The sequence below is a fragment of the Ptiloglossa arizonensis genome, chromosome 5 (assembly GCF_051014685.1).
Source record: "Ptiloglossa arizonensis isolate GNS036 chromosome 5, iyPtiAriz1_principal, whole genome shotgun sequence".
In the NCBI taxonomy this organism is placed as follows: Eukaryota; Metazoa; Arthropoda; class Insecta; order Hymenoptera; family Colletidae; genus Ptiloglossa; species Ptiloglossa arizonensis.
The window spans coordinates 14653248-14678158 of NC_135052.1; the positions used below are offsets into that span (position 1 = coordinate 14653248).

At 42.5% G+C, this 24911-nt stretch overlaps 1 protein-coding gene across 1 annotated transcript in view; it reads right to left on the bottom strand.

Annotated features, from left to right (window-relative positions):
• Positions 1-207: 207 nt before the first annotated feature.
• Positions 208-24911, bottom strand: part of LOC143146756 (uncharacterized) — a 202487-nt gene continuing 177783 nt past the window's right edge. Inside the window, exons 5-7 of the mRNA XM_076311362.1 lie at positions 15172-15242; positions 2343-2618; positions 208-354 (exon numbers count right to left, since the gene is read on the bottom strand). Coding sequence (XP_076167477.1) covers positions 238-354; positions 2343-2618; positions 15172-15242 — 464 coding nt within the window. The 3' untranslated portion in view covers positions 208-237. The remainder of the gene's footprint in view (positions 355-2342; positions 2619-15171; positions 15243-24911) is intronic.

Below are 24911 nucleotides of genomic sequence, written 5' to 3' on the forward strand. Positions count from 1 at the left end.
ACCCTGTGCCTCGGGAAGCGAGCGGGATAGTTCTTCGTTATGTTCCACGTCGATTCGAGTCGCCTTGAACTTGCGGCTCGCGTGATCCTCGTTCGAAGCTCTTGCTCGTGGACCGAGGTGACGCAGCCGCGGATTCGTCGCCGCTTTAGTCTCGGGACCGATCACTTTCGGTTTCGCGATGTGGCAGAGTGGACTAACGGAGGGCCGATTTCGGAATGTTTACGCGATGCTCGGCTGCTACTGTATGGAACATGCCAACGGATGCGAGAGAGCATGGTCCAGCAGAATGGGAGTGCCAGCAGCCAATTCCGTTCTCGCGTCGCCGCAATCGTCGTCGCAGTCGAAGTAGTTGCTCTGAAAAGAAACAAGAAACAGTGTTAACGTATCTTGCGACGATAGTAATCATCGTTCGTACCGATCAACTTATATATTGCGCTCTGACTTATTTATTTTCTTGCTCGATGATTTCAGATCGGAATTTTCTATCGCGTAACCGAATTGCAGATTTTACGCATCGGAAAAAATTGTATCGAAATGCACGCAGAATTATAAAACGAAATATTAATTTACGAAATACATCCCGTATACGTTCTGTACACGTTTTCCATATCAACGTATTCCAGAATTGTATAAAATTTGCAGTCACGTAACGACTGGTAGTATTTCTCGTAGCTATTCGCGGTACATGTGTCTTCTTCTGGTGTGTAATTCTATGAGGAAGTAGTGACTTTTAAAAGCAAAATATCTCCAAGTAGAATTTTGTATTATAAAGTGTGCGTATCGAGTGTGACAACTTATATCTGTAGAAATTGCGGTTAAATTTAGGGACGACGGTGAATATGGTTGATTTGTGATAAGAAAAGTGAATGGTCGAGTGACAGATTTAATATCTGCACTGACGAGTTCGGTATGAAAAGCTCTGATCCTTCGAAAGCCCCGACACGGGAGCTTCGAGCTCGAAAGTTCCGCGTGAAAAATCTCCGAGCGCGCACCGGTTCAATTTAATATCGAATCCGCGAGGAGATCTCGAAATATACTTGTACCGCGAATCGGAAACGAGGAAGCCCGAAAGTCAACCGTTAATTTCTCGCCAATCTTTTCGCACGAGGTTCCACCGTTACCGGAATCGTTTCATTAGGATTCCGAAATCCCCGTGTAATCGCGAATGTACACAGCAATCTCCGCGAGACAGCAATTACAAAGATCGTTGGATAAGCGATAAAATTTTTAATTAAATTCGGACACCCGTTTCCATCTTCCTCGTTTCATTTCCATCCATTAGTGTTCTCAAATGGGAACGCTGGCGGCCCATGTATCTCCGATTAAAGCGGAACAAACGAATGTTTACGCGCGACACCGAGAACGAAAAGAAAAACTCGATCGGTGAAAGCACACGGTTCGAGAGGTGTAATTGGCGCACGAAGGTTAGGCGATTAGATTTTAAATCGAGACAATGTTGGCTTAATTTAGAAGATTATCCCTGCTGATTCGCTCTAATTGCATGCACGGCCGCGAGCGGTCCCGTAAATGGACGCAATTACGCATCGAAGCTCTCGGACTGGCTACAGGAGAAGATTACAGGACGCTGCGGGGAGAATTTAATTCTTTTCTCGGTTTTTGCGCCCTCGAAGAGAGGGAAGGGTTCGTTCTGCCGGGATTTCGAGTCGCTGTCAAAGAAGAAAAAGGTACGTCCCACCTTTACGCGGTCCCTGTTCCTGGGAAATACCAGGTAATTTTACTCGTCTTTGCATATTTTCTCTTAAGTACCTATACGAGGAGTCACGCGAGAAAGTATCGATCATCCGTGGCTGTCTTCTTGTACGAATTTTTCCCGACGTTAACTTGATCAATCGATGCCTCCTACAAGTGTCTCGACAACATCGATACGCATCTAGTATAATTATACAATACCGTCCGAATAATTCAATACTCGAGTATTTTATAAGTATTATCCGAATGCCACGAATAGATACAAAAGTATTTGCATACGTCCCGGTAATCGATCACCTTACAGCGATTGAAGATACACAAATCTTACATTTATCGTTTTGATTTTATTCGGTAAAAAAATCGAGAACGCACACTTTTTATTTTACCTTTCCTTTACCGATCAATTATTAATTTTCTCAACGGGTATAAAGAGTTCGGTTAAAGATTCGTTGAATATCGATATTTTCATTATTTTACAGTAAAATTTGTTTCCCCAACGAGCTTCGTAAATAAATAAATCCGCTATTGGAGCGTCTTCGTTCCCAGATGGCATAACGCAATCTTTCGAACGAGTCGCATCGATCGAATGTAGATTACGTTAAGCGAGAAAGTAAAGAATGGAAAATGCCTACCTGGCAGTCGATGCATCGGCAGCTGTCGGTCAGCGAACAGGTGAGACCGAGGATCTCGACAGCCTCTTTGTACAATTCCGCGCTGGATTTGCGTTGCCTCGGTGGCGAGGTCGGTGCACTGACTATGCCCGTACCCGATGGCCTTCTGCCGCTCTTTAGCCTCGAAGAGGACTCTCGAGACAAGGAGGAGGTCGACGTCGATCTTCTCGGCCGATTGTCGCTCGTGAGCAGCGCTCGGCCCGCCGGCGAGGCGAACAGTTGCAGCATGTCCATGTCCTGCGTTTCGATGTGATTATTAATCGTTGTTACTATCGCCGTAACGGGCCGTGTAATGTATCGTAACGACGTTCCACAACGATACGCGTTACGTTTCAGTCATCGACGGTCGATCGCGTTCCAAAGTCGTATACTACGATTTCGTAACAACCGGCCGTTTCATTCATCGAAAATGTACAATCGGTGAATGGATATACAATGATTGTACAACCGATGAGTGGATATACAATGGTTGTAGAATCGATGAATGGATATACAATGGTTGTAGAATCGATGAATGGATATATAATGGTTGTAGAATCGATGAATGGATATACAATGGTTGTACAACCAATGAATGGATATACAATGGTTGTAGAACCGATGAATAGATGTACAACGAGGATACACCGAGACACAATTATCGAGAAGGACACTTTATGGACAGTCAATGGGTATTTCTTAATTATATAGTGCGTCGATATTGTCGCAAGATCGACGAATGTTATGGATCAATATCTCTTTCAATTTTAGTAGCATTTGGATTCTCATTTTTGACATCGGTCTACATTTTCTGTTTCAATGATCCAATAAAGATCGAATCTAACGACGAGGTGTAACGAGACCAGGATCTTGAAGAGGATAAGAAGTTAATTACGCATTTCATCGTTTTCGAAGCTTGGTTTTCGATCGAGTAACACTCGATACGTAGTAGCTGATAAGGTAAACGAACAGATTTACGCAAACTACCTACGGACTCTTTAGTATCTATGCAAATGCGTGTAAGCGCAACAAGGATATAAATAACAATTTTCCTTTCATCTTCTAACGCCTGTAACTTCGAACCCACGGATAAGCGATTACTGAATTTGGATTAAAGATACTCGGTGACCACCTTCTACAACACATCGTGAATAATTACCAGACGTTTTCTCGAATATGTCCTTCAAGCTCTCTGGTAAAGATGTTTAAATCCTCCAAATAACGACACCGAGAAGTTATCAGAGTCCACGATAAATAGTCGAGAATCGTGACTCTCGAGTCCATCCATCCGTACTAGCCTGTAGTTGGAAAAGGTGAGCCCCGAGTCGAGTTACTTAAAGCATCGCAACGTACGCGAAACGTTCGATCGCTGGCTCGCAGGTTGCATTCTGCGCCGATTATTCGATCGATCGCGTCAACAAGCGTCTACGGGGGCAGCTGATTAGTCTTTGTCGAAGGTGTTCGGCATCGTTTTCGCGTTTCTGCTTCGTCGGCTCTCGTTAGTCCATCCGAGGATGGAAGAACTCGTCGCACCGGAAGGGTATTATTCTCTTAACGAGGTAAGACGTACTCACGAGTACCTCGTCCTTTTCCGCTGTCTCATTCGTTTCATATCGGCGAGAGAACTCTTTGAGACTTTCCACCGCGAGGACGCCCCGGGCGAAAGGGATTTTCTAACGATGCTGCGCCGCGCCAAAAAGTCTGCACCCTCTCTCTTTCTTGAATGAGAAAAAAAGCATCCAAAGAAGAACGTGACGAGGCCTTTGCACGTGGCCCGTGCAAAGACACGCTTCCCCTCGTTTTTTCGACCTACTCCCGTTCGAGTTCTTTGAGTCGCGTCGCGGCTGGTTACGAATTTCAAAACGATTAAAAATACGCACGTTAATCGAGCGACTTCGAATGCTCGCGAAACATTGTGAGTCTCATTCTCCGAAAAGGAAAACAAAAACATCGACGAATTTCTAGTTAGAATTCACTGTACAAGTGGAACGTGTACGACGTAATGTATACGAAGGGGATGATTCTGTAGCAAAAAAAAAGGGTGATTAACCCTTTGACTGTAGCGCAGCTGTGTACGGAACGAGGCAGTTACCGAAGGTACGCTATGTTACGGAAAGTTCTTGCCGCGTGTGACGCAAGAAGTGTTTACGACGTAAATAACACTCGTTTATAAGTCACTTTTCATAAACTCGAACGAAGTAGTTCATTGTAGAATATATTCAACCAGAGCATGATCTACGATCGTATATTATTCGATCTTCGTATACGATCGTCCTCTGGCTGCCCATTTTCAAAAATTGTATACGTGTATATTTTATTCAAAAACAAAAGCATTCGTTTTCTCCAACGAGCGAAGTCGAACAACTCTACCTAATCGTTCTTCGCGTACGATGGAGTACTAATATCGCGAGATCGATAATAGGTACGTACCAAGTATGAAAGTACAACGACTATGAGATTCAACCTTCGCGTTAAAAAGAAAATATAATTGAGAATTATCGATAAACACCATTTTTAGTTTATCGCATTCCGTGGAGCAAATTTTTGGAAATTCTAAATACTCCAAAGTGTTTAGAGGAAATTGTTCCACTGCGTTATCAAACGTTCCATCGAAGTTGCTTAATTAAATTTCTGAATTTGAAGATCGTCAAAAATTCGTTGTTCGTGCGCAAGTTCACGATAATGGGTTAGATAGGCGAGCCTGGAAATCTTAGGAATACCTTGCTATCTTGAGCCAGCCTCGGTGGCGTTGTTGACGAAATTTCACGTGGATAGGATTTAGCGTGCTTAATTATCGGTGCCGGATCATTAAAAACCACCCCTCGTTGCTGGAACGCCGTGATACGGAACAAACGATCGTAGTTAGCGCTATTACAATGCGAACATGGAGATCGTTTCGCTGGAAGAAAATAATTGGAACGATCCGGCTTACGTACGAAGAAACATTCTACGAAGACGCCATGATACTGGTATGTTAAGATAAATCAGGAGGTTGTTATAAAAATTCAGTGACACGTAAAACCGTGTATCGTTAAGTGTGTCCTACGTAGACACGGTACTTTTAATAATAATACGCGACATACATAGACGAATATGTATAACTGCGCGAAAAACGAAGTGCAGCGAACGTTGTTTCGAAATCTTTGATAAAATATCCACCGAACGTTTCACGGCGATCATTTTGTTCCAGATGTCGGGGATTTTGTTCATATTAAAATATATTGCAGTCTGCGCGAAAACGTGAAGACTTTTAATCATCGTTTCGCAGTTTTCGAAATTGTTTAAGAAATACAGATCCTCGAAATTGGAAGAATCACCGAATTTTACGAAAACTTCGTTCGCGACAAATTTTTATTTCCGCGATCGTTAATCATTTTTTTTATTTAAATCCCAGAGATTGTTATTTTTAATTAATTGACTTTTTTTTTATCAGAGAAATCATTTTTGTGATACGAAAATATTTGAAATATTTTTATCTCGGATATTGGACCCCTAATTTAAATCTAATACAATTTGAAATAAATATTTCCATACTTTGTGTTCTTTCCATTGCGTTACTTTAATGTCCTTTGTATTATAGACAGAATTAACCGTTTACTACTTGTCTGACCATAGACGGGGTCAGTGTTACTTGTCTGACCATAGACGCGGGCCATGCAACTTGTTTGACCATAGACGGGGATCATACTACTTGTCTAGTCATAGACGAGGTAATACTACTTGTCTTGCAATAGGCGGGGACAATTCTACTTGTCCTCGAGTAACGAAGGAAAGGCGAGGAATGAAAAAGCAAGGGCCTCGTTAAATGGTTATAACCGCGTTAAAAATCACCTCACTTTATTGCTCTTTAGCTTGTTTGAAAGGCAAATGACTGCGCTATGCGACTATCTGATCAATAATTTATTAACTCTTTTTTTTATGTCTAATTGTCGACCATACCACCGCAATTTCGATATATCTTATTTGGAGTACCTCAATTTCGATATATCTTATTTGGAGTACCTCAATTTCAATATATCGAATTTTTTATGGGCAATACGTCACTATATGGCCCGACAAGTGGTATTATATCCGTCTACGGTCAGGCAAGTTGAAATTCGATTGTATGGTCAGAAATTTAAAGGAACGGTATCAACTACGACACTATTGCTCCCTTGTTTCTCAATTACATCATACCTTCGTTATTACTGTTTGTCGTTTTGTGTGTCTACGACCACTTTCTAAATAAGTCAAATACGTAATACTGTTAATTTTGTAATTATTGTTCAATTTGTTCAGCCGAAAGAATACATCTCAAGTTAATTTTCGAATTAGCATTTTTAGATACGTCTCACCTTTCACGCATCAACGTGTTCTGGCTGTATTCTATAAATAAACAAAACATAAAGCTTCTCTCTACTATTTCAGAATATTATTCCCAGTAAAATATTTCCGTAAGCGATATTACATACGCAAGGAACGGTTCATTCGTATCTATAAAAATACTCGATTCTCGCAAACATGTATTTACTTCCACGCGCAGTAATACCGATCAATAATAATAATAATAATCTCGAGGGATACGATCGTAATTAGCAAGCAGCAAAGACGATAAATGTACAACCCTGTTTGTATATCTCGCAACGAGCGGGTAGAAATTGCATCGTCATGATAACATTCCCGATAACGGTGTATTCCCGCGCAACACCGAAGCGAAAGACTGTCAATCGAGACTTTATTCGTACAAATATTTATCACAGGCAATATCGCGGAACGAAACCGAGCAATTTTCAATCAGCACCGGCGAGAGAGGCCGGTTTTCATTAATTCAAAAAACAATTGCTTCACTCTGTACCCTCGTTAATTAATCGAACGGGCGCGTCCGCCTTCGACGCTACATTGTTAAATATCCATTTAATGCGAGGAGAGAGTGGGGGGGGGGGGGTTATTTTATTTCGATTCGGGAATGCTACCAACGACGAAAATCTCGATAAAGGAATCGCACGATCCAAAGAAAGAAATCCGCGAGTTAAAAGCTTCTTCGCCTTTCCCCCAATCCCCCTCTCTGGTCAGAGTGGCCCGGGACTTTCGAACTATTGCCAACCATAAACGTTTACGGAAAGCAAGATGCACTTTTAGAGGGTGTTCCGTAGCCTGAAACCTTCGTCGGGGAGCGTCTCGGGGCTTAACGTACCCTCGAACGTTTGCACGAAAAGGGTCTCGAGAGTGGTAAGTGGAAATGGGACTGGATTCGATAGCTGGTCCAGGAGTTTGCGAAAGTTTATTCGTTACACTTGTTCGTTAAGTACTTTCGTCTAATCCTCGAGATTTCTGTCGGTTCTCTGTGCGTACTTGTTGGTCTTTCGGAGTTCGCGAGCTAACGTCGGACTCTTCGTTTCGAATATGAAAGCTTATCACAAGCGCTGACGTTGAACGATCGAACGATAATCACGATTTGGAAAATTGATACCACGAGAATCGGTATCGATGGATTTGGTACAGTGGACTTCGGTCGGGTACAGCGATCCGTCCAAAAATTCAAGTCGGACCAAAGACTACGATTCGACGTTTCAAGCCCACGTGTTCATTCGTTTATCGCACAACCGCGAATGTTTCAAAGTGGTCTTACAGTTTGAATCGTTCTACGTGTTCGTACGTAATCTTCTTTCCGAGTGACACATTTTCGAAGGTGTTCAACTATGTACATTCTCATCAAGCTGAATAATTACAAAAGTCTTGGCCATACAATCTGATACGAACCTGTGTGCTCTTGCGTAATCTTCTTGCCGGGCGACACGTTCTCGAAGTTGTTCAAACACATTTTAAACAACCTGTACGGTTAAAGACTTAACAATGGCTTCACCGTGAGAAGCTTCTTCTCTTCGTGGAAACGCGCGACGAAATTCTCTTTCTGCGAGCGACGCGAAGAGTAAATATTTGGTTTGTACGGTCAAACTTTGAGTCGCTCGGGCACGAACTTTTCGGTGTCGATTAAAGTTTCATGAGACCGACAGCGATTTCATGCCATAGCTGGACAAGTCCTGTTAAACTGGACGCGTTGCGAACATATTGGGCAGGAAACGTGTCCTGAACAGTAGTTTGTACAGAATCCGAAACGAAGAAACTTGGACCGGACTGCTGTTGGTTCCCAGCATGGAAAAGTTATGAAAATTTACTCAGAAGCGATTCTTTGCGCCAAGTTGGCCAATGTTTAATCATTAGGCGAGGTAAACGACCGATTAGTGTAATCGTCATTTTTGGAATTAGTATCTATCGGTTTGTTCGATCGGTATTCTCGTGGTCCATCGCAGCTGTGATTTGTCGAATCTATTTCCACCTCTTCGGGCTCGGTTTATCGTTTAACGCGAACATAATACAAACTCGTATTAATTTATGACATTTAATTAATTTTGTAACGATCTTTCCGTGTTGTAATACTAAATAATTTAATTACGAATTTATATTTATAACTATAGCGGTTGATTCTACGTTACAATATTTAAAATAATATAAAAACTGAACGAGATTTAGATTCGATACATTCTTATTAAACAAAACCCTGATTGGTAAATTTAACCGCGCATTCAACCACCTGGTCAATATACAGCCTGTAAAAAATTCATTGAAAATAATAATTCGAGAGGTTTTGCTCCGAGAATAAATACCACCGATGTATTTATTTTTGAAATTGATACTCTTGCAAACGATTTGAGATTTATCGCGACCATCGATCACATCTAGTTTGTCACCTGTTTAATCGCATTCACAACTCATCAGAAACAAAAAAAAGGGATGACGGCACTCGTCAATCAATTCGATTGTCCGTAGTACAGTGTCCAAGCTCTTTTCTTTATTATCGCGCCGACCATAGCTATACTCGCACCGAACACAAGAGCATGTAACAAAAGATGATAAATTAGCCAGATATAAGCAATGTTTAAACTGTACGTTTCGAACGTGAAACTTCGAGTCCACTTCGGCGAACATTCATCCGCAAAAGTGTGAACAAAATAAACGTAATAAAATGTACGCAAGAAGCTCGAGTAAGTAAAAACGAACTGTATAATTATTTTGTTCCGCATCGATAAAAATTAGAAACTTGGAACCTTTCCCGAGAAGTGCGTGTCGAAGCACTTCGGTTCGCGTATTTCTGCAACTAATAAGTATCTCAGCGTAAAAAAAAAAATAATGTACACTTTCTGTAAATATGTAGAAACAAACGTAATAAATTTCGAATACTTGTTATCAACGGTGTCGAAGGAAAAAATTCACGAAGAAAGCCCGGTTTGCAGCGTTCCGAGGCAGAAATCCCCTTTAAGAAGACAGATCGCGCACCGGAATCAGCGGTACAGAAAGTTAAGAAAGTTTGATCACAGAGGATTAGCCCGTCGCGTTTATCCGTACCCATGGCGTAAAATGTCCCGCAGCAATTATTTTCCTCCGCGGCGTAAAGGGGTCCACCATTCTCCTCCGGGCAATTGGACGATCTTTACTTCCGTCGCGGCGCGGTGGACGTGCCGGGGAAGGAAACGTCGTCTCCAGGATCCCGGACACTGGACAAAAGAGCCGACGGGGAAATGGCAAAGAGATCAAATGTTGGTAGATAACAAGTAGAAACCCGATTCGATGTATCGGGTGCGCCTGCTAGACAGAGTCCACTGTGCTCCCGTGGGAAACGTATCCAGTCTCCTCTCGTATTTCCAGCAGCACGCGAACTTCTCCACGAGTCCCTTCTTCTCTGATAAATAGCTCGCTGGAAAGGATAAGTTAACACCGGACTTTTTCCGCGCAAATTTCTGTCCTCCGGCATCCTTGAAAGGAATATCGACCTCAACGTCCAAGAATACATCCCGATGAGAATTTTCCCAAATCGAAGGATCGAGCGAGCCATCTCGCGAAACTAACGATCCTTCGTCCGAATCGAATCGTTAACCGGAAACACGACTCGTAATTGAATAACGTCGGTCGCGGATCGCTTCGTTGGTTGTCGTTAAAGATCGGAAAATCGTAAACGAACCGTGATTTTTCCCTCGATTTCTCTCTTACCGAAATAAGGGAAGCATTCTCGAACGAAGGTATCCTTTAACGAGCTCGTTTATCGAAGTTACCGTGAAGCCCCGCGGTTGGTTTTCTATAACGCCGCGAGGCGCCCGCGTACATGTTTACAAAGAACGCGATATGTCTGAAGTTCCTCGAAGTTCTCGGATGGCGAAAGTTTCTTTGCGTCGCTGTTGATACGGTACGTATTTCCAGAAATTCTCCAGCCGTACGAATCCATGGGAAAAGGAAGGGCGAAATCGTCGTGGTAACGCTTCATTATTGCTTTCCTACGGGGAGAGAAAATATTGCACGAGATCTTGCAGCAATTTCGTCGATTCTTTTTCAACGGAAATACACGTATTAAGACTCGATTGTATTTCGACCGTTGAAGAGAATAATTTTCTTTCAAATTTATCGTAGAATCAAGTTTCACATACTCGACTCGTGATCTCGCTTTCTCGACAAATTTACAGATCCTAATTACTCCCCGTGGTCTTTCGATCGCTCCTATCGTGTATATTCGTTATTTGTAAATTCCAAAAGTTTCTTTCAAAATAATCCCAAGTCAAACTAAACACTCTACGAGGAAAAAGAAAAAAATGAACCGAACTTACCCTCTATCCTTTCTAATAAGGAAAAATTAAACGAACCTTCTTCCCATCTTCTTTGATAAGAAAAAATTACACGAATTTTCCCTCCATTCTCTCTAATAAGGAAGGAAAAGAATTCAGCTTCGAACACGACGATAATGCACCGTGCAAATGCACGCGGAAAAGACGAGAATTAGATTCCTTTCGCGCATTTTGAAACTGCTCGGATCACCGGGCGCTATGACGGGGAAATGCTCGAATTATTGTAACGAAATTTACGAACGATTAAAGCCATTCGCGGCGAGTGCTCTCGCGAAATGTACACGGCGATAGGCAAACCACGGGCCCGATGATCGTATTCAAACATCGAGGCAGAGCCAGGCCACGGTTCGCGAACAAATAAGCTGGCCAGGCTTCCGGCCGTTAATTTCCCCGTAACGTCTCTGAAAGTAAAATATTTTTGTAGCCCCCCTCCCCGCGCATTGGCCGTAATTGCAGCGAAACGAATCGAACCGCGTGGGTCGCAAGGGGCCCTATCGAAATATAAACGCGTCCTGCTGGTGCCGGTCGGTAAACACTTTACCCTGCAACCTAATTACCGTGAATGCGACTGATTGATCGATTCAATTCTCCGCGGCGAGATAGCGGAAATTCAATGTCTATGTCGCCACGGAATCGAGATTCCTGCAAATTACGTTTGCCCTTGTGTACACATGGCATACGAAACGTTCTGTATATGGTACATATAGAGATGTTCCGTAGACGATATGTCCAACACATGTGCGACCCAATCAACGCGTGTCTGACGAGGAACATCCGCGAAGTGTCCCCCTCCGTGAGATTTCGACGATACGATTTACAAATTCGTTGAACGGACGGAAATTAAGCGAACCTTTCGGTAGATATGTCACTTAAAATAGAGTCATTGTCAGTGGAAAGTAACAAGTATTTCTTATTTTCGGTCGTTCTATGAACTTTGTATAGTTCTATGAAAGAAATGTATTACGTTGCTATGAATACGATTTACAAATTCGTAGAGCGGACGGAAATTAAGCGAACCTTTCGGTGGATAGTTACGTCACTTAAAATAGAGTCATTGTCAATGGAAAGTAACAAGTATTCCTTATTTTCGGTCGTTCTGTGAACTTTGCAAAGTTCTATGAAAGAAATGTGTAGCGAGGGTACTTGGAACAGAAGTACAGGAAATGAGTAGTACACGGGGAAAGTGTTAACGAAGACAACGAGTGAAGACGTTACGCCGCTAACAACGACGATCCTTCTTCGTTCCCTTTGTTCCGTCGTTTGCGTCGGAAACTTCAACGGAAAGAGACGATGGGGTGATTACGGTACACAGGCCTCTATACCGGTGGAGTGATCACGTTCGAATGTGGCTTCTAACGAAGATTCTAAATTCCATCTTCTATATTGGATAAAGTTTCTATCCCGAGTTTTATCGTGTATATCGGATAAAGTTTCTGTCTCGAATCGTCAAATTTACGTTACCGAGGTATTTTACGCGCGCCGCTCTAGCGAATGATATTTATTTTAAAAATAAGTACCGGACAATTATTGTACGATAACTGTATCACCATCGGTGGTAACGCTATTTAAGCCAGATATAGTGTCACCGGTTTGTTACGAGCAGTTTCAAGTGCACTGTTCGATGTAAGTGGTAATATCAACAGTCGAAGCCAGTGATCGTGCATCAATTTCGTGAAACCAAATAGACGCGACACAGTTATCGTATAACGATGAAATTAACGAGTACACGTCGATAGAAGAAAGTTAGTTTACGACGATTATATTCATATTTTTATTCGAAAGAGTACACTGCTTGATCGAGCTCCACTTTTTGAGAACAGAATGTCGATATCGACGATATTAGAGGCGATGACAGGTTAAATCGAGACCTTCAATTTTTTATTACGATATCGATGAGCGTTTGTAACGAGCGCGTTCGATTTCATCGAGTCGCGTGCTTGAAATTTTCGTTCTTTCGGTGCTTTATAAATTATACTTATTTTCGTTTACGTATGATATCGTACGTGTAATCGTGCGAAAATGCGTCACTTTTACACGACGGTTTCACTTGTAACCACACCGTCGACGGGAACCGAAGCTCAGCTGCCGCTAACGAGCAGGATCCATTTGTTCGACGGCTAATTAACTTAATTCATAACGCGACCACGTTTCACGCGGACCATTTCGGTAACGCTGTTCCTCGTTCCAGGCACAAAGGTTTTCTGGCAGCGTGTAAAACCGGATAATTAAGTGCGTCGCTTCGTTCGATGGACAATGATACGTGACACGGTGAACTGTTTAACCGGTGATTAATATTGAACAACAAAATAAAGCGGTTGCAACGTTCAAAGTGACTCGCGTTTGTAGCTGACCATTTTTACAGGAACCGTGACGCATGTACCTCTTTCAACATTTTAGGCACGCCAATTACTCAGTAGTATTTGTTTACACCGCACCAATTTATTTATACAATTCTGCGACACGCACGAAGACTAATTTTTTCTTAATACCGAACTCCGATTGTTCTGCGCAAAATTTAAGAACCTATAGGTAATTCAGAGTCGTACAATTTATCTGTGTGTTTTATTCTTTGACATTTCATTGATATATTCATGTATTTGTTTTTAATCTATTAATTGTTTTTTCGTAGCTTTTAATATATGCAATTCATTGTCCGTTTTGGTATAAAATCGAATATAGTATCTATGTTTCTTCTGATAATTTCTATCATTATTTTACTTGTCAACACCACGAGCAAGTACGTCTTTGATTCTCATTCGGGATGTAATGCAAATATAGTATTTTTTGTCGAGGTAGATGAAGAAAATTTTGGAAAATTCCCTTCTCCGCCGACTAATCGATTCAATTCACCCTGAAATTTACGCGCTTCGTTATTTCAACGCGCGCGCTTGTGAGAACCGCTGCGAGAAATTTGCGCGCCGTCCCTGCACGATTATTATTAAACTCGACTGTTCGTCGAAACGGACGGAAGCCAAGTTTAATTGGAAACAAAGTCGAACGCGATCCAGTATCGCCGAATTCAATTAAATTTTCGGTTAGCGGAACGCCGCGCGGTTCAAGTTTGCGTATCGCGCGGAATGAACGCAGCACTCCGAGTAGAACTTTAAGAATACGGTCAAAAATTTGATCGGGGAACGAAAAATATTCTGGAGAGCCGAAAAGAACGACCGTGTATGAAATTCCGGATTCAGAGATCGGAATTTCGCTATTGGTCGTATCGCGTAAATTAATGACCGTTAGCGGTGTTTTTATTCAATGCATTTTATGGACGAAAAAGTGAATTTCCCTCGTATTTTTCTTGCAGTAGCTAGGCGAGGACAGGGAGGATTCCTCTCGTATTTTGGGAATTGTTTTATTGCCAGTGACGCCATAAATTGGGATTCGTGGACACCTAATGCACTTGGGTCAAACCTCGAGTCACTCGGACTATTAGTTTTCCCAAGTCGTGTTCCACGAACCCTTGGATAATGCGCACAGATGGGAAAGTCAGAAACATACCTTCCTCTACCTTCCTCTACCTTCCTCTTTGAGATATCACCCTCACGTATTACCTCCGAGAGTACAAGAATACCAACGACTGGCAACTTCGACCATTATCAATGTGTAAAACATTACTTTCAAATTTATACGATTCGTTCAACCCGTTCGTAATCTATTATCAAGTGTTTAAACAAACAGAATATTTTTCAATCGCGTCGAGCAAGGGATAGTATTTCACGAGTACAAAATTACAAATTCTCGATTTTATTAGATCGTTCGGAAAGTCATTTCGTATTTTTTTTTTTCGGTGAAAATGAAACACGATTTTTCCAAAGCGTATAAACATTTTATTAAATTGTATACTCTCCATTTTAGAAAACGAAATCACTTTCCGTACAACCCAATGTACCGCGTCGAAATGCTACGACATTCGAACAATTGTTCGACGGTGTTTCACTCGTTGTACAAGATTTCTGAATGAAAGTTTCAGCTCGGCGGTGTCGCGTTATACTCGTGGTTTCATCGATACGACGAGTATTAATTTGAAGCCGTGCAACGTGCCCCGACGTGCCGTGTAAACAGCGATCTCAACGATAAAGTTAAACGCACGAACATAGGGGAAGGCAATCTGTGGTAACAGTCGCGTCTAACTAGCCCGCGGTGTTCTAAATTGTACTCACCGGCAACGATTCAGGTGTATGGTCCAGCACGTATATGTTGTTCGTGTATCCATATAGCATCGTGTCCAGATCTGAAATCCAAGGAGCGAGCAGAACATTAAATTGGATCTAACAGTTGGCAATGCGACGGAATACTAACGCCGGTAACGGTATGCATAGTTAGCCAGCTGCGCTGTCTCAATGTTCCAATTACGTTCGGGCTATCTCGAAGCCTCTTATCAATGCACGCCCGTCGTCGTCGTCGATACGGGACGAGAGAGGAAATTGAACGACGCACTCGTAAAATCACGCAACTGGGACTGTTCCGTTATTGCACTCCGTTATGATACGGAATATAACGGTCTGCACCGATACCGATATTTGTAACGCGATGAAAAGTCTCTCGAAGTCTCTTGGTGTCACACTCAAGTATTAATCTTTGCGCGATTTAGATTAGAATAATATCATCTGATAATTTCGCGATGACTTCGTACCGCCGTATTGGACACTTCGGTCGAATATATATTAATATTTTTATATAACAGAATTTCAGTTACTTTTTATCTATTTCCTTTTATACTTGTAGCTTGAAATAATTTACGGTTACATTTTACGTAAAATTCTTCGTACGAAGAGAAGCTTAAAATATGAAACTTTAATTCCGGAATGGGCAATATTTAGAAAGCTCTCTTTCGTATTTAAAAACTCTTCGTTAATTTTCTACTTAATATTTGTTTCGTAACGAAAAGAAACAAATACGAACGTCGTGTATACGTACGAAAACCGAAATTACTTATCGATTGACTTTATTAATTTTCCTAATAAAGTATCTTATATCTATTCAATGCGGTTCGGTTCGATCTTGTTGGTCAATAATAACTTATGTTTGCCCTTCGTGGAGTAATTTTTGATAAGTAGTTTACCATTCGACACTTTTCTAAGGTGACAATTCGTTCATAAGCCCGCTCGATGCGTAATCACGGTAAAATTGACTTTTCCCTTAATATGCAGTTAACTATCGAGACTCCCTAATTTTCTTTAATACAATTTTTTCCCAAGTCTTTAATGAACTTTCCTGCCGCGGACGTTCAAGCAAGGAGGAAACTTAACGATGGAAAAATGTAATCAAAGAAGAACGACAGCCTTCGGCGAAACTTTGTCGCAAGGAGAAGATTCGTCGAGTTCTAGAGATTTTTTGCAAGGGATATTTACAAGTTTATCGGGGGTATATCGGCTATAAAGTTCGTCGATTAATTTAATCAGCGTATAGATTTTCGGTAATCAGTTCGGAGCTCTCCGTTTACAATTTGAAGTGTAATGAACTTGAATTCATAAACGAATATAAAATGAAAAATCCTAATCAGACTTCGCTTCGTAGTAAGCCTTTGCTTACGATTTTTGTTCGTGTAAACTGTAATTAAGAAAAATATCTAGGCACAAATTGGAAAATATTAATCGTCCATACATTAGCTATCCGTAGAATTTTCTCGTGTCCCTGACGTAACATTACCCTCTCTTTCAGAAACATTGCCAAAGATATCTTCCCGTATCGAGAAAGAATATAACAGAAGAAAATTCATCCTCTAGACAATTGAGTTCTTAATGGAGAATTTTATTTTCCGTGTAGTTCACTCGTAAAACGTTCCTACGCTTCGGTGTATACCTAGAACTCTCTCCGACCAAGTACCACGTGTATCTAACAAGGATAAAATATATTTAAACCACCGGTCCTTGAAAGTTCCTTCGTAAATTTCAATTTCGAAAAATCAAGGGAAAGTCGTCCGAAGAAGCCACTCGTTTCGAACGAAACACGAACGAAGGGTGGTTCTGTTCATGACACGCGGGTTAAATACGCGAAGAATTATGGAATGACCGGGGGTAAGCTTCGCGGAACGAAAATCTATTTCGTATCCATACGCGAAGGATATACGAGCTTCTCTAATGCCTCTCGGGGAACACTCGCGAACACCGATGTATCACGTGGATACGTAGGAACGAGCGGGATTTATGCGCGGGAATCTCAGACCGAGTCGAGGGAAGGAACAATTTTTCAGAATTATTGCCCGGCGTGCGGCTATTCGTCGATGGACAAGAGCCACTTTGGCCTCGATTCATTTCCATGCGAAGTATCCTTTACCCCTGGGGGGTCTCCCTCATCCACGCGTTCTCCACGTGTGTCACGCACACACTGGAGGGGGTGGTGGTGGTGGTGGTGGTGGTGGTGGTGGTATTCGTCGTGAATTGAATCGGATTCGAAGGCCATCCGTTGGTGCGCGTGCGCGAGCACACGGTCCATCGGCCGATATTTCCGATCGTTCGCGGAAATCGATCACCGGTTCACGGTTAACGGAGACTCGGGTTTCATATCGGTCGCGGACGATTTGGCGGGAGTTTCGCTCGACGAGGGAACAGAGGAGGCCCGCGTTTTATGACGCGTCGTCGACGTGGCCTTTATGAGAATTCTGTGCACACGAGTCGCTCCCCCATCGATCAATTCCATGCAGGAACGGTTGGCGCAGCTACGCGTGCTTTTCGGAAGGATTGTGACGCTTCAAAGGCTACACGCGGCGTCGTTTGTATGCACCGCTTGAAAAACGGTCCTGGCACCGGTGTCGCGTCGTGTCGAAGACGGTGTTTGTTTGTCTCGTGTTTCCACGCGAACGAACCACCGTATCTTTTATCTTTCGGCTACGAAAGAGGGACGTATACGCGCTCTACTCGGGTAAACAGTTCTTTGGGAAATAGGTATGTAGCGCGTTCCGGGGGTAAACGTTCGTTTACGGAAGTTGCGTATATAGGTCCTGTAACGGTAAACAGTCATTTGCGAAAAGTGTAGGCATACGTTTTCTAAAAGTTGTTTACCGGCAGGGAATACAGGGCGAGCCAATGAGAACCGCTTGTACAGGGTGTCCCAGTCGTCACCGGTCGATTTGAATTTCGCGCTAATTTTGAAACGTCGAACCGATTTATTTGAAACTCGACACACGTCGTCTAGACGGATGGGAAATTAATCGTGGAGAAGTACACGGTGAAAGAACGCGTGTAAGTTATTCAAGCGCGTATGCACATTTTTCGAAAGTAAGAGCGACTCTTTCCTCTTTCACCGAAAAGATATCGTCCGAGAGGCTCTTGGAAATCGGACTGCAAAATAATAGCTGAATTGTTCCATACAATTGTCGAAGAATCCCAGATTGCTACGGTTTCCGGACAATAAGAGCGAAACGAAGGTGCGAGGGTGTTCGAGGGTCTTAAGTGCGCTGCAACAGGTGTCTTGAACGTTAAAAGTGTTATATTTATTGAGATATATTGGAATATACTGTGTTGCATTCGTAAAGGCTTCTAATAGGTGTAATAAATTACCTCAATTTACTTTACGAGGGGAAACTCGCAAAGAAACTTAATTCGGCTCGTAAACGCCTCTAACGTCATAAACGGTAGAACGTTTCCTAACCTAACGTAGAATAGTAACTGTCCCGCGAGCTGTATACCGCGAGCGCGTTTAGTCCCAAGCGTGCCGTAATCAAAGGGTTAAAGTAGTTACCGTACCATTCACCCGGTCCCATTCTACGTTTGCACTCGGTGACTGTTTCTATTTTACACGTGCGACGAGATACGGTTAACACTGTTGTCCATACCAGATCGAGTAGATCGTTCGTTCCAGACACGTATAATACATCGTTTTGTTAGTCTGACCGGGGAACATTCTTATTCTATGTGTCTGTCCAGGTACCATCTCTATACCACTTGACCGATCGAACGCAATTCGCGATTATTTACACATTCGAGCACCGTTTTCTCAAAATCGTCCCGATCACATTTGCTCGAGGTGTAAAAAATGATGAAAAAAATTACGCCAGAAGTTTGGTATCGGAGCTGAAACAACTTTAGAAAGAACTTGTATTCGAAGTTTCGAATTTGTATACAGGATGTCCCATTCATCACCGGTCGATTTGAATTGCTACACGGTGAAAGAACGCGTGGAAATTATTCAAGAGTATTACGAAAAATTGCGATCTTTGACGCTAACGATTCGAGAAAAGAAGTAAATCGATCGGTGATGATTGGGACACTCTCTATGTTTATGATCGGGGTAATTTTGTGACAGCTTGACAGAGAAGGCTGATAGTATTCGTAGAGGAAATCCTTTTTGCAACATTTTTAAGAGCGAAGTAGCAAAAGCAAATAAGACACGCAAGTTCCTCGAATCTAGTTTTCGTTCTTTTAATAGCCTTTATAAAGTTCATACAGTAATTCCTTCTTCATTTTACGTTCTCTTTCCTTACGTACCGTTGCAACAATTTCGCTACAGTCTTCCAACAAAGGTAATCCATTTTTACGAAGTGTTTCCACAGCCTTTTCTGTCAGATTGTCACAAAGTTATCCCCATCTCACTGTATCACGCATACTCTGATTTCCCACTCTCTCGCCTAAACATATACAAATTCGAAACTTCGGATACAAGTTCTTCCTAAAGTTGTTCCAGCTCCGTTACCAAACTTCTGGCGTTACATTTCTCGTCATCTCGACCACATCGGGAACGGAATAAAAATATCTTGTCGATTATTCACCAGACACGTGACAGTTTTCGTTACGCAAAACTTTCCGCGTATTTGACTACAGTTAAAATTCATAACGTCAACGAGCGAGTTCGCCTCGAGCTGGTCCGATTCGATGCTTCCCATCGAAATGTTCCTTTATCGCGCAACTTTTTTCACCGGAATTCCAGCTCGCGTGTGCCGACGTTGATTTCGAGGTGATACCGATTAACTCGTCCCGAGGAAAACGTACAAAACACAGAATCGGGATCGGGGAAAGAATCACGCGAACGATTATTCACGTCGCGATCGAACGAAAGCGAGTGGGGCCACGGTGGCTTTTCGTTTCCCACGGTGACTGAAATTTTTCGGTGCGACGGTTCGCGTTACGGAGGATCAGTTTCCGGTCAGCTAATTCCGGCTGCAGCTTTCGGTCCGGCCGTTGCACAGCCGAGCCGGAAATAACGAATGAATTTATCCCGGCGACTGTTCTACGCCAACGGTGGTCCACCGAATGCAGACGTACACACGGCGTAACGTTATTACCCCGTTTTGCTCATGGTCGCGCTCGCGTGCACCACGACCGTTTCATTTCCGTGACGACCGTTAATTATCGCAGGGATGGAGGAGGAAGGAGAGAAGAGCCCACACGCGAGGTCTCCGCTTCAATGCCGCGGCCTCGTTTTCGAATCGAGCATAATACCAATTCGTTATGATAAATTGCGATCCGATCGAGCGAGCACGCGTCGGTTTCCAAACTTACGAAAGAGGATCCGCGCGGCGAAACCGTTTGGCCAATGATCGAACGCGTACCGGAACACGTACCGAACGAGCAACTGTTTGAATCAATTCGTGGACATTGGTTCGAAAACACGAATATGGAGAACTCGTACCGATCAACGAAACTCGATTCGCGACAGCGTTAATATGTGCGCGCGAAGTGACTGCATTTGGTTCTACTGCAAAGTGCACGTAGAAACGATACGTAACGTTTCGATATGTAGGTGATCTGATGCTGGAAAGAATCGTTTGTAGATAATATTGTCGAGGAAAGGATGCAATCGATCGTCTCATAGGAAAGAGAAAAGGAAAAATAAAGATAAGGATAGGGAAGATAAAGAATATTTTTAATATACGGAGCGGGGAGAAGTATTGTGAAATTATGATAGAAGGGCGCATTAAGACGGAATGTAGTGCCGCTGTACGAAGAAAGTACAATTGCGGGAGCAGGAGTGGGAAGAATCGTGGTTGCCAACTGAGAATTTATAAGCGGTGTTAGGAAGCAGACCTACGCGGAGCGAAACGTTGCAAACGGAATGAAAAGAAAAATACAGTTTCGCGTAGGAACGGTACATCGTAAGATATATTCGTTGTTAGAAGATATTCTACGGTGGATGTAGCGAGTAGTGCTTTTAACTCTGGTGTTACGCGCGAAATCGTGAAAGCAAATACGGTTAAATGGTAGGTGAATATTCCCCGGTAGGGTTTCCTTTCATCGAAAGTGTGTTTTGCGATCGAAGGGAAACCCGTGCTCTCAGAAAACCAACACCAGCGATCATACACCGAATAACATTTGAGTTTGGTCGTGCAACGAACCTGTGCTGAGAATACATCGTAGAAGTTCGAGCAACGCTGAGCCAAGCTTGATAAATCATTCTGCATTACACGACGGACGACGAATATTCTAGCGAAACCAATTCTCTGTATTTTGGTGCACGTGTCTGTCGTGAATAAATATTTTCCATCGCGAACTTCATTTTAAACGATATAACGCTTCGGTTGGTTATTTAGCGATCGTTTAAGTCATATTTAATAATAACTTTTCGACTTTCACGAGGACGGTTCTGTGGAAATTTTCCGTACAAGTCGTGAAACACGACTTTTGAAATTTTAACAAATTTCAATTTACAGTTTTCGAGCTAAATGCGCGCGTTGCGTCGAGATGCAGTTGACAGTAGAAAATTACGTCACGGGTCAGACACCGCAGTAGTACCTGTTCGTAGACACAAGTTATTACCTGCGAGCTGTGAGCAGTAAAAGTAAATGATTCGCAAAATTACGTTATCTCGTTGTTCAAAAAATATGAATGTAAACGTCTAAGGTAGAATGAATGAATATTTTTCTTGAGGGATCTCTGTCTAGTGCCTTCGAGTAGCTTCTTTTTATAGAGAATTACCAGATACATAAATTTGTATCTTTTGGACAAATATTAGATTGCGTATAAATAAACGTAATGCAACTATTTCACGTACCGAAACAAATAAAGAAATGAAAATTTAAAAAATGGTGTCTTCCTTCAGTGATAAAAGAATTTTCTCAGAAATCGAGTTGTTTTCAATCCGGACGATGGAGGAATATTCGCTTCGTATGCGTGTAGAATTTGATGTCGGTCGGTGCATTAGTTCCCGAGATATTACGTCAACGAGCTTGACGAATGATATTGCGAGGAAAACGACCTGAAAGTTTGGCGTGTAGTTTTGGGGTATAGAGGAAGTCGGTTCGAACTTTTGCAACATTGCCAATTCTATGAATTTCACCATAAGAGTCTGGTCTTACGGTTTTGAAACTCGGAACTTCCAGAGAGCGCGAAAAAGAAGAAATTCTCCCGCCTCGGAACTATAGTAGACAGATTTTTTTAAGGAGAGTGAAAAATTAGCTAGGTTTACGAGCGTAGAAAAATTCAGTAGACGCTGAACACGTCTACGGTCTTTTTCCACATGTCCCGTCGGAGGTTGTTTTTCTTTTTCCCTGTTTTCCCTCCCTCTTGCTACATCTATCTTCGTAGCTGCGTTTTGCATTCCGGCGGAAACCGCACTATGCGTTATCCAACGGCGCATGAAGAAAACGGACCGCGCGGCACATCAGACCGTGGGGATTTATTGCTAATTACTTTTCTATGCCCGCCTATTCGTCTCATCCTCCTGTCTCCGTCCGCATGAATTTATCGCCATTACTTTTCGCACCCCCGTTAGCCCGTAGCTAAATGTACGCGGACGTTCGAACAATCGCGATATGACGTGAAAATGAGATTTACTGCCCGGAATTGTTACACACTGTAGCGTACACGATTTTAAAATAAACGTGTAAAAATTCCTACGACAAAAATTTAAAACGATGAATCTTCGAAACAATCCCGGTATTCGCTTCGTTCGAAATGTATCGCGTAATGCGATCAAGGGACAAGCGATCGTACGTGTAAAAATAAATGGAAAATACGAGATGATATTTTTCTACAAACTGGTACATCGTATACGACGTCGACAAGTACGTACTGATAGATTTCTCTGTATCGAATTAATCGCACGAGCGTGTTCCAAATAGTTTCGAAGTCGATGTTATTAAGGTCGAATTTCTGACCGTACAACCCCATTTCGATTTGTTTGTATCCAAATTGCGGTTGTATGGTCAGATAATTAGACATAAAGAAAAGAGTTAGTAAATTACTGGTCGGATTGTCGCATAGCGCAGTCATTTGCCTTTCAAACAAGCGCAAGAGCAATAAAATGAGATGATTTTTAACGTGGTTATAATCACATAACGAGGCCCTTGCTTTTTCAGTCATTTCCTCTTCTTTGTTACTCGAGATGAAGTAGAATTGCCCCTGCTTATGATCAGACAAGTAGCATTGCCCGCCTATGGTCAGACACGTACTATAACTCCCGTCTATGGTCAGACAAGTAGTATTACCCCGTCCCTAACCAGACAAGTAGTATTACTCCGTCCATAACCAGACAAGTAGCATCACTCCTGCAGCCAGACAAGTAGTATCCCCCGTCTACTGTCAGACAAGTAGAATTGCCCTGTGCATAACCAGACAAGTAGTATAACCCCGTATACGATCGGCCAAGTAGTATTACCTCGTCTATGATCAGACGAGTGTTGTCTTTTCGTTCATCCACTCACGCTCAATTTCAAAAATAATACAATCGAAATAAAACGCGGTTGCGCTTTCCGGGATTCTTCGACATTGTTTTTTCAATATCCCCTGAGACTCGAACGGTTCAAAAACGAAGCGTCGCGTCGTGCGAGAAAAATTCGACTGTATTTCTACGATTGATTTTTTTCACTTAGAATATCACCTCGTTCGGTGACTCTTATTCGTACAATTCTAAAACGCCCACGTTCTTGTGTACTCGCGTTACAGGAGTAATTGATCATTGCGCGTGGCTTAACGCCGCTCATCAGCAATAATGACAAATGTTTCTCGCGTAATTGGCCGCGCGTTTGTCCCGATCGTACGCCAAATCACTCGCCCATCGATTTCATCGACTGTCGAAGACGCGCGACGACAAGTAGAGGGGTGGGGTGAGGGGGGTGCGAGAGGAGAAGGACGAATTAATATTATAACCGTAGTTGCAATGCGAAGTATTCGACTATGACGCTGGAACGGCGGTGAACCCATTTAGTGCCTCGCAAGCATCCGCTCCACTGATCCGCAAATTCGTCCAATTAATCGCGGTTCTAACAGTAACGAACGACCGAGCCGGCCATAATTGCGACCCTCGTCGTCACACTTTGCTAATGGCAATAACATTACTCGTTTGCGGAAAATTTATCACTGGCCAGTGCGACGCGCCAAACGATGCCACGATGGCTCTTCGACCAACTGTCCACCCATGCTTTCCAGTTTATGTTAAACGAAGCTTCCAACCGCGTCTTTCACGGTGCTCGAAATCGTTTCGAAATAATTTCGAAGAGCTGTCAGTTTGTTGAACATTTTGAAAGCATCTTCCGTGATCGTTGAAAATCGTCGAGAACCCTGGGAATTGTTTTCAACGCGATGCTCCGGCCAGGAACTGTGACTGTTTAACTTGTCCGCCCACGCACTGCGCCTGTTCCACTTGTCTGATCAGGGACTGGTATATTCTCCTCTTTCGACCGGATTTGGTCTATACTCATCTTTTCTAGCAAAAGATCGTGTCATAGAACATCTTATCCTACTTTTCAAGAATTGGTTATTTTCCACTCGTCCAATCGGGGTTCGTATATTTCTTTCCATTGGTCGATAGTTGTTGCACCGATTCGATTACATACTTATCAATACCGATATCAATTATTAAGCATTATTTAACATTTGTCGTTGCAAACTTAAGGCTTACAATTAAATTTACTTGATCGAAAGAAGTATACGTATACGTAGATGATGAAGTGAAATAAAGACTTATTTTTCGGTAACTGTTGAAAAAAAATTTAACGAAGTTATAATAACGTTTGTAAAAGCTAACA